The sequence below is a fragment of the Girardinichthys multiradiatus genome, chromosome 22, assembly GCF_021462225.1.
Source record: "Girardinichthys multiradiatus isolate DD_20200921_A chromosome 22, DD_fGirMul_XY1, whole genome shotgun sequence".
In the NCBI taxonomy this organism is placed as follows: domain Eukaryota; kingdom Metazoa; phylum Chordata; class Actinopteri; order Cyprinodontiformes; family Goodeidae; genus Girardinichthys; species Girardinichthys multiradiatus.
Genome location: NC_061814.1, coordinates 45,781,836 through 45,794,005, shown reverse-complemented (window position 1 = coordinate 45,794,005; position 12,170 = coordinate 45,781,836). Strand labels below are relative to the sequence as shown.

At 41.5% G+C, this 12,170-nt stretch overlaps 1 protein-coding gene across 1 annotated transcript in view; it reads right to left on the bottom strand.

Moving 5' to 3' along the window:
* The window catches only part of LOC124859083 (helicase with zinc finger domain 2-like), a 69,751-nt gene that overhangs the window by 24,109 nt on the left and 33,472 nt on the right, over positions 1-12,170 (bottom strand). Inside the window, exons 6-7 of the mRNA XM_047351583.1 lie at positions 9,226-9,740; positions 8,500-9,138 (exon numbers count right to left, since the gene is read on the bottom strand). Of these exons, the coding sequence (XP_047207539.1) occupies positions 8,500-9,138; positions 9,226-9,740 (1,154 nt within the window). The remainder of the gene's footprint in view (positions 1-8,499; positions 9,139-9,225; positions 9,741-12,170) is intronic.

The following is a 12,170-nucleotide window of genomic DNA, read 5'->3' as shown; positions in this document are numbered from 1 at the left end:
TGTTCTCTAAAACCCCCAGTCGGTCGTAGCAGATGGCCGCTCACACTGAGCCTGGTTCTGGCTCTGCTGGAGGTTTCTTCCTGTTAAAAGGGAGTTTTTCCTCTCCACTGTCGCTACATGCATGCTCAGTATGAGGGATTGCTGCAAAGTCAACACCAGTGACTGTCCACTGTCTCTACATGCTCATCCAGGAGGAGTGAATGCTGCAAGTCACTGACTGGATGCAATCTGCTGGGTTTCCTTAGATAGAAAAACTTTTTATCCAATTTGAATAAAAAGCTAACTCCGACTGCACTGTTCAATTGTTAGGATTAATTGGAATGTATGAACCTGACTGTTGTGAAGTGCCTTGAGACGACATGTGTTGTGAATTGGTGCTATATAAATAAATAAAATAAAACTGAATAAACTCTGAGCCAGTTTTCAAGGTTTTTCAAGGCTCTGAAAGAAAGCACATAGTTAGTCACAGTAGAAGCTCGGTCAATCACCATGTCTAGGAGAGAGAAAGGGTTAAACACTAAAAGACAGGGCTATGTGGATCATTGGTAGAGGGTGAGCATTAAGTTGTTGCCAGCAGAAGCTTGGACGATTCCCCTCTCCAGAAAGGTGTCACAGGTAGACACAGAGCCAGACCAGGTGTAGCTTCTAGGAAGAGAAAAGAGAGAGAACATAAAGTTAAAAGCTGAAATAACAGCAAATAATGCAAAATTGGAGAGTAGTGTGAGAATGTAGCGAAGAGGGTGAAAGTGGTCGTTATGTCCTCCAGCAGCCTAAGCCTATAGCAGCATAACTACAGAGATAGCTCAGGATAACCTAAGCCACTCTAACTATAAGCTTTATCAAAAAGGAAAGTTTTAAGCCTAGCCTTAAAAGTAGACAGGGTGTCTGCCTCACGGACTAAAACTGGGAGCTGGTTCCACAGGAGAGGAGCCTGATAACTAAAGGATCTGCCTCCCATTCTACTTCTAGAGACTCTAGGAACCACCAGTAAACCTGCAGTCTGAGAACAAAGTGCTCTGTTAGGAACATATGGAACAATCAGATCTCTGATGTATGACGGAGCTAGATCATTAAGGGCTTTATATGTGAGAAGGAGAATTTTAAATTCTATTCTGGATTTAACAGGGAGCCAATGAAGGGAAGCTAAAATAGGAGAAATATGATCTCTCTTTTTAATTTTCATCAGAACTCTTGCTGCAGCATTTTGAATCAGCCGAAGGCTTTTAACTGCATTTTGTGGACATCCTGATAGTAACGAATTACAATAGTCCAGCCTTGAAGTAACAAATGCATGGACTAGTTTTTCAGCGTCACTCCTGGACAGGATATTTCTAATTTTGGCAATGTTCTGGAGATGAAAGAAGGAAATCCTAGAAACCTGTTTAATATGGGATTTAAATGACATGTCCTGGTCAAAAATAACACCAAGGTTTTTTCTTTATTATCAGAACCCATCAGGGCAGAACCCATTGTTCCAGTGGAAATTGAGGGACGCATGTTGCCATTTCTCATGGATACTGGAGCCACTTTTTCCACGTTGAATATTCCTCCTTCATCTAATAAAATGTCTTCTCTGATGGGATTCTCTGGGTATAAACAGACTCTGCCTGTATTTACACCTCTTCACACCATGGTTGGAAAACAAAAACTGTTGCATTCATTTGTTGTTTCGCCTGACACACCTGTGAATCTACTCGGCAGAGACATTTTGATTTCATTGGGAGCATCAATACTATGTTCCATAGATGGTTTGGTTGTGACTTTTCTAGATGGAACCACACTGCATGCAGCGGATGGCCCTGAAGCACATCAGTATTTACTGCAGTCTGTAGAGGAGCCTGGTGTGGACATATATTGGGGCTACATTGAGCCTGAAACCCCTTCTAGTGCTGGGCTGATGTCCAGTTTCCTCCTCTGGAAGCCCTGGATTCAGGTCCTGGCTCCTTATGGCCCAACGCCTCTTAGCCATGCCCCCAAACGTGAGATAGGCCGAACCATACGTCGTAGAGATCTGAAATTTGCCACACAGGTAGAGCTCCTCAAATCAAGAAAAAAAATCTATTGGGGGTATGTCCTAAAACGCACAGGAAGTCAGCCATTTTGGGTCAAAGGCTAATTTTGGGCCGTTTTTCACTTTAACTCACCTCGAACTTTAACGCACTCCTCCTAGGGATTTTGAGCTATCAGCTTCATATTTGGTCAATATGCAGTTAAGGCATGGGGGATTAAAAGTTATCAAATTTTGAGTTTTCGGCCATGTTTAGGGGGCGTGGTCGGGACATGAACTTGGCGTTCGCGCCCAAACTAAAAAAAATGCAATAACTTTCCCAAAGAAACGCCAAATCACACCATAGTTGGCATGAAGGAGGACCTTTGGGTTCCTGACGATCCTATAGGGTCATATGCTGACATCATCAAAGCCACGCACCCTGAGAACAAGAAGCCACTTTTTTTACTGAGAAAGGTCGCTATTTGCCTGTCTTCATTCAATTCGCTTCAAACTGTGTCAGGTGACTGATAACTAGTGGGTCTAACTTCGTTTGAAGCACAATGACTTTTCATAAAAGGGCGTGGCCGCGGTGGTGCGGCGAAGTTGGACATCGTGGCCTTACGTTTGGCTTTAATTTCCACATACATCATCTGATCGGCACCAAATTCAATGTGATTGATCCTAGTCCAGTCTCCAACAGAGATCTGATGACATATTTGGTGGGCGTGGCCTAATTCGTCCACAGCGCCTCCTAGAAAATTAAAAAAGATCAGCCCCAAGCCATGCTTTGACCGAGAAATCTGAAATTCGGTACACATATGTATCTTCTCAGGACCTATAAAAAAGTCTCTTGGAGTGTTGATCCAAACCCAACCGAAAGTTGGCCTTTTGGATTGAAGTTGCCATTTTAACCCTTTCTATCCCAGATATCTGAGCGAACTCCTCCTACAGCTTTAGACTTAGAGACTAGAAAATCACTCAGTATACTCTTAAGGCATTGGGGATCAAAGGTTATCAAAAGCTTTTTGATACATGAAAGTGTGTGGGCGTGGCCATGCCTCAAAATATGACTTCTCACCATAAAAGACGAAATTGATATACATGGGTTGGACAATGAAACTGAAACACCTGGTTTTAGACCACAATAATTTATTAGTATGGTGTAGGGTCTCCTTTTGCGGCCAATACAGCGTCAATTCGTCTTGGGAATGACATATACAAGTCCTGCACAGTGGTCAGAGGGATTTTAAGCCATTCTTCTTGCAGGATAGTGGCCAGGTCACTATGTGATCCTGGTGGAGGAAAACGTTTCCTGACTCGCTCCTCCAAAACACCCCAAAGAGGCTTAATAATATTTAGATCTGGTGACTGTGCAGGCCATGGGAGATGTTCAACTTCACTTTCATGTTCATCAAACCAATCTTTCACCAGTCTTGCTGTGTGTATTGGTGCATTGTCATCCTGATACATGGCACCGCCTTCAGGATACAATGTTTGAACCATTGGATGCACATGGTCCTCAAGAATGGTTCGGTAGTCCTTGGCAGTGACGCGCCCATCTAGCACAAGTATTGGGCCAAGGGAATGCCATGATATGACAGCCCAAACCATCACTGATCCACCTTCATGCTTCACTCTGGGCATGCAACAGTCTGGGTGGTACGCTTCTTTGGGGCTTCTCCACACCGTAACTCTCCCGGATGTGGGGAAAACAGTAAAGGTGGACTCATCAGAGAACAATACATGTTTCACATTGTCCACAGCCCAAGATTTGCGCTCCTTGCACCATTGAAACCGACATATGGCATTGGCCTGAGTGACCAAAGGTTTGGCTATAGCAGCCCGGCCGTGTATATTGACCCTGTGGAGCTCCTGATGGACAGTTCTGGTGAAAACAGGAGAGTTGAGGTGAGAGTTTAATTCTGCCGTGATTTGGGCAGCCGTGGTTTTATGTTTTTTGGATACAATCCGGGTTAGCACCCGAACATCCCTTTCAGACAGCTTCCTCTTGCGTCCACAGTTAATCCTGTTGGATGTGGTTCATCCTTCTTGGTGGTATGCTGACATTACCCTGGATACCGTGGCTCTTGATACATCACAAAGACTTGCTGTCTTGGTCACAGATGCGCCAGCAAGACGTGCACCAACAATTTGTCCTCTTTTGAACTCTGGTATGTCACTTTAGCAGAATAAAGTTGGAGAGAAAATGCAAAAATGAATCTGTCTCACTCAAGTTCATTGTCCAGATGAGCATTTACATACAATAATGGTAACGAACAGTACAAATTATAGAATGAATATAAGGAACTAGATCATTTTGCAACTTTATTGAGCCAGAAAGTTAAAAGTGCCATGATAAATTACACTTAGATACTGTTTTACAACTAATAATATTGTGTGTTGGGTTGTTTTGAGTCTGTGTCATTTTCTTGTGAATAATTTTAAGACCTGCAATCTTAATCCTTAAGAAAACTTTCTAACTTTCTCTATTTTTGGCTGCAGACAGGATCCTATCAGTCCAAAGTGACCTCCCAATGGACAACTTTTGAGTCCTCCATCAGAGCTTGTAACTTCAATACCAGTGCATTTAAAACTCCATTCTGTTTTGAGTGCTTTCTTCTACCAAGGCTAGACTCAGTGACTCATTACCCTTGATCATTTAGGGGCAAGTGACTATTTGTTTCACGTTTGGTTATTACGCTATTACAGTCATACATATGGATGCTGTATTGTCAAGATTTATGCTGCTTTGGGAGCATATAGACAATTAATATGATATTTTTAGTCATTTCACAGATTGTCAAAATAAGGTGAGATCTTTCCATGTAATCCAGGCAACATTTAGTAACTGCTCACAGTTAACTCCATAAAAGTTACAATAAAAATCCTTATATCCTTATGTGTAATCCATGTAATAATTAGTAAAACACACAGTTGAAGCAGTGAGGAGTGAAACAAGCATGTTCTCATATTCTGGAGCTGAGAGACTGGAGAGGCCTGTGTGGAGCCACATATTATCTGTCACATGTTATCTGTCTTATCTTTTGCAAAAATATCCAAAGAAATGATGTATGATGATTTTATATTCTTTCACATGTATTGAACAAAATTAGTAGTCTTTGATTAACAAGTTAAAAGATGTATGATTGAAATGTGGTTAAGAACTGAGAATTAGAGGAAAAAAACATTAAGGTTTGACATTCTCAATCAGCTATATATGAAAGAAATATAACATTAATCATTTGTAAAGCATGAATAAAAAGAATGAAGTGATGGTTTTGCAACGGTGTTTTAAAGTGAATGCTGAAAGCTGAAGAATGAAATGTGTAATACTGTGTAAAGTTTAAAACTGAGCAGATTAGAGAAAGAACTGTAGGATGACTAGGAGTGACGAGAGCCAGCTGTATGCTGACAGCGATGGGAGGATGCGACTACAGACCAGCGTGGCTATTTTTGGCATCTCCAAGGCTGAGAAGCAGAATCAGTAGGTCACAATGACCATGACTAAAGTATTGAGCAATAATCAAGAAGCTGAGCTGAATAGGTTGCGCAATAACTAAGAAGCCTAATAAGGGCCTGACTGGTGAAGGCATCAAGCGCTATAAAAACTATGATGAGAGCAGAAACGGGGTTGTTTCCTCGCAGAAGACCAGCGAACAAGATCTGACGGAGAAAATAAGCTTGGATGGAAAAGGAACAGAGACACAGCCCCACTGATCAACTGCATTAAAAAACAGGATCAACCCGTGAGCCCAGAACGGACTGTGCCTCAATATTAAGAATCTGATTTCATCTAAAGCCTTTTTATCCAGACAACAGAAGTGAACTTGATCGATGAACAGCTGATTGCTCTAAGTTTCAGGCTTCTGGAAGTCCTGAATCAACTTCATTTATGTCTCCGGGTTTCCTTCAACTCTTCAGCCTCTAGAAACTACTGTCTTCAGAGACATATAACAACAAAGATCCTGTTTAACCATCAAAGCCTGGAGCATCAGTGCCTGCCACTTAAAGGAAGAAAACTGAAGATTAAGTCGTATTTCCTTCAGGAAACCACTCGTTACCAGAAGAATCTTCTCCATCAGGTGGATGGATGAGCCTCCGTCTTCAAAGCCTCTCCAAACTCACTAGATTCAGCATCAGGGAAAGACAGGTTGAGTTGATTGATTCATTTCTATTATTGAAATTATTTTGTGTTGCTGAATTGAAGCTGTTACTGACCCCTGCAAAAGCATTACTAATTAAAGAAAGCATATAAAATTCTAGTTCAATCGTGGACATTCAATTATTTGAGTCACTGTATTGTTGGTTTTTCATTGGTGGTAAAAAGTCTTGTTGCCTGGTTCTAAGATATTTTAGGAGGTTTTTATAGGTTGCCTTAATCAAGTTTGTTAAAACAGCGCCCTTAGGGCTCATGCTGAGCTACTAAAATCAACCTAGCCCATATACCAAGAGCCTGTTGTAAAATTAGGGAATGAGCAGCCATGAACAAAAGTGACTGTTGAAGGTGTGGATGACTGTGATAGGCTACCCGGTCGCCCAGACCTCCAGTTGAAGAAGGGCGAGACTTTTGGATGAAGGCTGTCAGAGGCTAGGCGAGTTATTTCCTGACACCAGCTTAAACAGAACTTTCAGTAAACCTGCTCAGTAAGATCTTTCAGGTTTAGGGAAGTCCGGACCTGTTAGATGGAGAGCTGGATTGAGCAATCCCTTTAGACATGGGAAAGTAGGAGGGAGGGGTTAGCTCATCGGACAACGAAAAGATGGTATGTAAAATGTTCTTATCAGTGATAGTCAGTACCTTGGTTAAATATGGGCATCTCCAAAATATTTAGATCTAATAGTTGCTAAAGTAAAATGTATGCCAAACCACTTATGTTCCACATGTATTGGACTGTTTTTTTAGCGGTAAAATACTGGCAGCTGTGGTTGCCTGGAATTTACCGTGAAATTTAATTGGTCAAAATAAAATGTAATTTGTTACAAAATTTAACTTTTTTTATCGACGTAGACTTTAATAAGATTTACCATATTTCTGTTGTTTTGAATGTTATTTACCATAACAGGGTTTATCCCATTACTGTTACATTAACAACAAATTACTGTAAAAATCTACATTAAACCTGTCGTTTTTACAGCCGATAACTGTAAAAATCTATGGAAATGTTATTTTCACAAGAAAATACAATATAAGGGTTTACAGTACTTGTTTTTTTTTTTCTACAATAATTTTCAGTGAAAAAATGTTTTCTATAGCAAAATTTAAGGTTACCAAACCAATATAACGTTTTCTCTTCTATCGACTGGACTTTTTTTTTAACGGTACATTCCTAGCAACCACAGTTGGCGGTATTTTACCATAGTTTTGACTTTTTTTTTTTTTTTACAGAGTACTCTGAATGCTCAGGGCCAGGGACTGCTTCTTACTTTAATGGGGGAGCCAACCAAGGAGCCCTAGAGGAGCTGCAGAGCTGGGTGCTTGGCTCATTCCACCATTGAGACTAGATAGGCTGCTGTGTGGTTAAGATCGGGCTCTGATGATAGCCTTTGGTCTTAACATGCAAACTACAGTGACAAAGGATCTGGCTGGGCCAGAGCTTTTAGCATGTTCCTCAAAAATGGGTAGACATCACCAGAAACTGCAGAAAGTTGCTACTATTGGACACAACAAGAGGTGTGGACCTGTACCTACCATTGAGACAGGGTTTGCCACTTACTTTATCCCAGAGTAAAATATACAATCAATATACCGTAGATTTTACAGTAAATGTGGAAGAACTGCTATCAACAAATGCAAATAACAGCATTACCAATAATGCTATAAGATATGAAACAGGCAAGAATTCAATAAAAAAGACTTCTCGGGCTAATATAATAATAATAATATTGGGCATAATTATGAACTTTGTTCCTCGTATGACGATACAGTGCTGCTCTGTATGAAAGTGGTAGACTTGAATAAACACTATAAGTGAAATATGAAACCCAGTATCAGGCCACGTATCAGGATGACAAACTTTAGGCCGTGGCTGGAAAACCTGAGCAAGGTGCAAGGAATTGAAAGCTCATTGCCTGGTTAATTCTTATTTCATGTTAGTGTCTCTTTCTGAACTGCTGCACCACTATGCACCAGTTAGCCCACTCAGGTTAGCAGATCAGATTATTTTAAAAGCTGTGCAGCAAAGCCCTGGATGCTTTGCTCCTTCAGACCAGGCAGCTTCCATCTATGAAGCTTTTTAAATCTCATTTAGCTCAGCTGTCTTCTGGCCATTAACACAACGCTCTTTTATTTGATCTAACTTCATTTTTTAAAAACTTTTTTTTCTACTTTGTGATTCTGTTTGAACTGACTTACAATTTCTGATTGTTGTTTCTGCATTTTTTTGAGTTTGCTGACTGGATGCTGGTCAACAGTTTAACAAGTTTAAAAAGTGCTCAATTAAAAAAACTGTTGGAAATTTTGTCAAATTCACAAAAATTTCCTCCGTAACTTTCTGTACAGTACCCGTTACCTGTTGGTGTGAGTGCAGATCAAGACTTTGTTCTGAGGATCCTTGCCAAGTTCGATGGCTGCTGTTGCGATGGTGAAGGTCTTCCCTGTTCCAAAAGGTCCATAAATGAGCAGAGGTGCAGTGAAGCTTCTTCCATCATGGTTCCCCGTAATGAAGCCAAGTGCAGACTGCTGTTTGGAGTTCAGGCTCTCGTAGGTGATATCACTGACAGGAACTCCACAATTCTTAAGGTCTGGTAGGACTCTGCTAGTATCTGGAAGCAGGTCTACAGCTTTGTGCAGAGAACATAAGGTGTGGCGATCCAACTGAAACTGCACCTCCATTTGATATGATTTATTGTGTTTGAGTGCAAGATCAGAGCAGCATTGTTTAAACAGTTGAAGGTGTATTTGGTTCTCCCTGGTAATGAGTTGCAGAACTCTGGCTTCATAAACCTTGGAGTTTGGATGGTGGGAGTCTAAAGGAGCTATGAGGGCTGACTGGACACTTCGTTTCAGTGCCAGTCCTTCAGGACTGTCGATGGTGAGCTTATAAGGAATGGAAACAGAACAGAAAAGTTCTCCCTGAGGAGCAAACTCCATTCCAAACTTTGGACTGTCCAACCTATCCATTGTTGTAATCTGTCCACAAACATTCAGTCTAAAGGAAAGAACACCAAAGACTGTTTTAAAAGCAGAAACCATTTTGAAACTTGTTAGGGAAAGCTGTTAAACACCAGGACTTTACCTTGAAACTACTTGGTCCTCAGCTCGCTCCTCATTGTACAGGAACTCATGCATTTTTGCCTTGTAGTTTTCATCTGTCAGTGCGGTTTGGTTGTTACAAGAGGGCTTGTAGTGAATGTTCAGCTGTGGAGGCTTGTACTCCTTCAACAAGTCCTCCTGTTTCTCTGTCCTGCAGGAACAGGGTATTATAACCCTGTTCCCTCGAGTCCAGCGCTTTGCACTTTGAAGAATAACCCCATGATTTAATGCTGGGTCCTTGGTGTCGTCCAGTAACTGCTGGCCAATCCTTACCTTAAGTTTCCTCAAGAGGACTGGCCTCATTTCAAAATCTAGCACCAACCACTGTTCATACAGGCCTCGGTGTGTAGATGTAAAAGATACGGTGATGGCATAGGTCATGTTTTTACTGATGAACCTTTCACCTTTAGAGTAGATGCATGGTTCAGAGCTGTTCTCAGCAAGGCTGAATGAAGCTCCTGGTTCCTGCTTCAGCAGTGCCACATGCACCAACTGTCGCTGTGAAAACACAAGACAAGTGGAGTGTGAGCTATGATACAGATTAGAGATAATATGTTTAAAGATGCAAAACCTCAAAACAATAGCACAGTCTAACTTTAAAGTGTCTTCAAAGTTGTAAGATAAATCAGCTGCAGATATACCTCATAAGACCAGGAGTCAGTACTCTAGTAACACATCAATGCTTCCTTCTGGTTCTAAGCTGAGCTTTCTAAGGTCTGCAGGAACCCAGACATGTAGAAACTAATGGTGAGTATCTGACTCAGGCATGACCACTGCAGGTCTGGAATATTGACCCTAATCAGAACCCTACCACAGATAACAGTATAATTTAAGATGCTGATACAGAAACATATTTTGGCTGCCTTTGTTCTTCATTGTTTGTAGGTAAATTACAAGTGTGAAGTTATCAACCTACATTCCCTACGAGCTCTGCTGCTACAGTGCTACATCTGCTAATAAAACATGAGATGTTTTGATATGGAGACAATCCAGTGTACGAGTGGTAGATGAATGCACCATCAGAAGACTCCTCTAGGCCCAGTACCGATGCTTGGAGACATGTCTGCTACTGTAAACATTCTCATGACATTTGGGGCTGGTTTAATGCTGCAGACAGCTTGATTTAGATGTAAACTACAGATGAAGTTCAGTGTTGAGCAAGCTATATTCCTTATTGTGCTTCCCTCCAAAATGATGCCACAGATGGTTACCTTGGTAGTTCGCTCGCTTGTATTTTCTGTTTTTCAGTTGTATCCTGCTGCTGTACTACAGACACTTTTACAAGAGAGCAACTTCTAAGCATCAGGGAGTCCTATCTGGGCGCTTTCTTCCCAGTCTTCAATGAACCAGGCAGTCTTTGGAGATCCTGGCTTGTATCACGGCAGAGGTATCTACTGGATACGCAGGAGAGTTACATCGGCAGGTAAGCTCGTCAAACTCCTCAAGAGGGGACCGCCTGCACTGCTACCATCCATCTAGCTTGCGGACATCCACACCCTGGCACAGAAAACAGATGAGCTGCTCCTTCTCTGCACAAGGAACTGGGACATCTGCCAATATGCTGCACTATGCTTCACTGAAACCTGGCTTGGTGAACACAACCCCCCGACAGCACCCTTCGGGCTTCCAGATGTTTCGTGTGGACGGCAAGCAGAGCTCTCGGGGAAAACAGAGGAGGTGGGTTCTGCTTTTATATAAACAAAGGCTGGTGAAGTGATGTCACATTGCTAAAGGACATAAAGATATATGCAGAATATATCTTATAACACAAAAAACATAAAAGAAACCCAGAGAGCAAAGCGTACCGGAGTCAAATTCCTCGTTTGTTGTATGTACAAACTTGGCAATAAAGCTGATTCTGATTCTGAAACCTGTAGTCCTAACCTAGAGTCACTTTTTCTAAACTACAAACCCTTTTATTCACTGAGGGACGTCTCCTTGTTCATTCTGGTTGGTGTTTACAATCCTCCATCCTGCACTTCAGAAGTAGAAAGAGAGCTCGCTGACCTGATAACTGACCTGGATAAAAAATATCCAGGCTCTCTCATTGTTCTTAAGGATTTTAACAGAGCAAATCTCTCTCATGGACTACCTCGATATAGGCAGCGTGTTATTGTGCAACCAGAGAGGGTTAGGACTCTGAACACTGCCTGATTCACCTCATACCAACTTACAGGCAGAATTTGAAACCCTCTAAGCCTGTGGTTCAGACTGTTAGGAAATGGACTCATGAGTCAAAACAGATGATACAGAACTGCCTTAATTGCACAAATTAGAATGTTTTTGGAGCTTCTGCTACTGATTTAAACCAACTAACTGATGTAGTGACTTTATACTTCAGCTATGGGTGAGGACGTGTATTCAGACCAAGGCACTTAACCTCAAGTTGCCTACCGATCTGCATATCGGTGTATGAATGTGTGAGCGTTAGTGAGTGCGATTGGGTGAATGTGGCTCTAGTGTAAAGCGCTTTGAGCTGTCTGTATGACTGGAAAAGCGCTACATAAGTTCAGTCCATTTACCATTCACCATTCACAGACCTGAAGTGGTCTAATAGAGTAGCGCACTCTGGAGATCGACAAAAATACTGAGACTGAACAAATGCCTGGTGTTGGGGAACTTCAAAAACACACTATTAATTTAACAGAAAGGGCCTCGCCTGAAAAACTTGATAAATTACAAAATGATAGATAGCACTGAATGGTAATATTGCAAAATCATATTGGTCGTGGTTTTTAACTATTTTTATTGATTGCCTTTTTCCTCCTTCATTTGTATATACAGGGGTTGGACAATTAAACTGAAACACCTGTCATTTTGTGTGGGAGGTTTCATGGCTAAATTGGACCAGCCTGGTAGCCAGTCTTCATTTATTGCACATTGCACCAGTAAGAGCAGAGTGTGAAGGTTCAATTAGCAGGGTAAGAG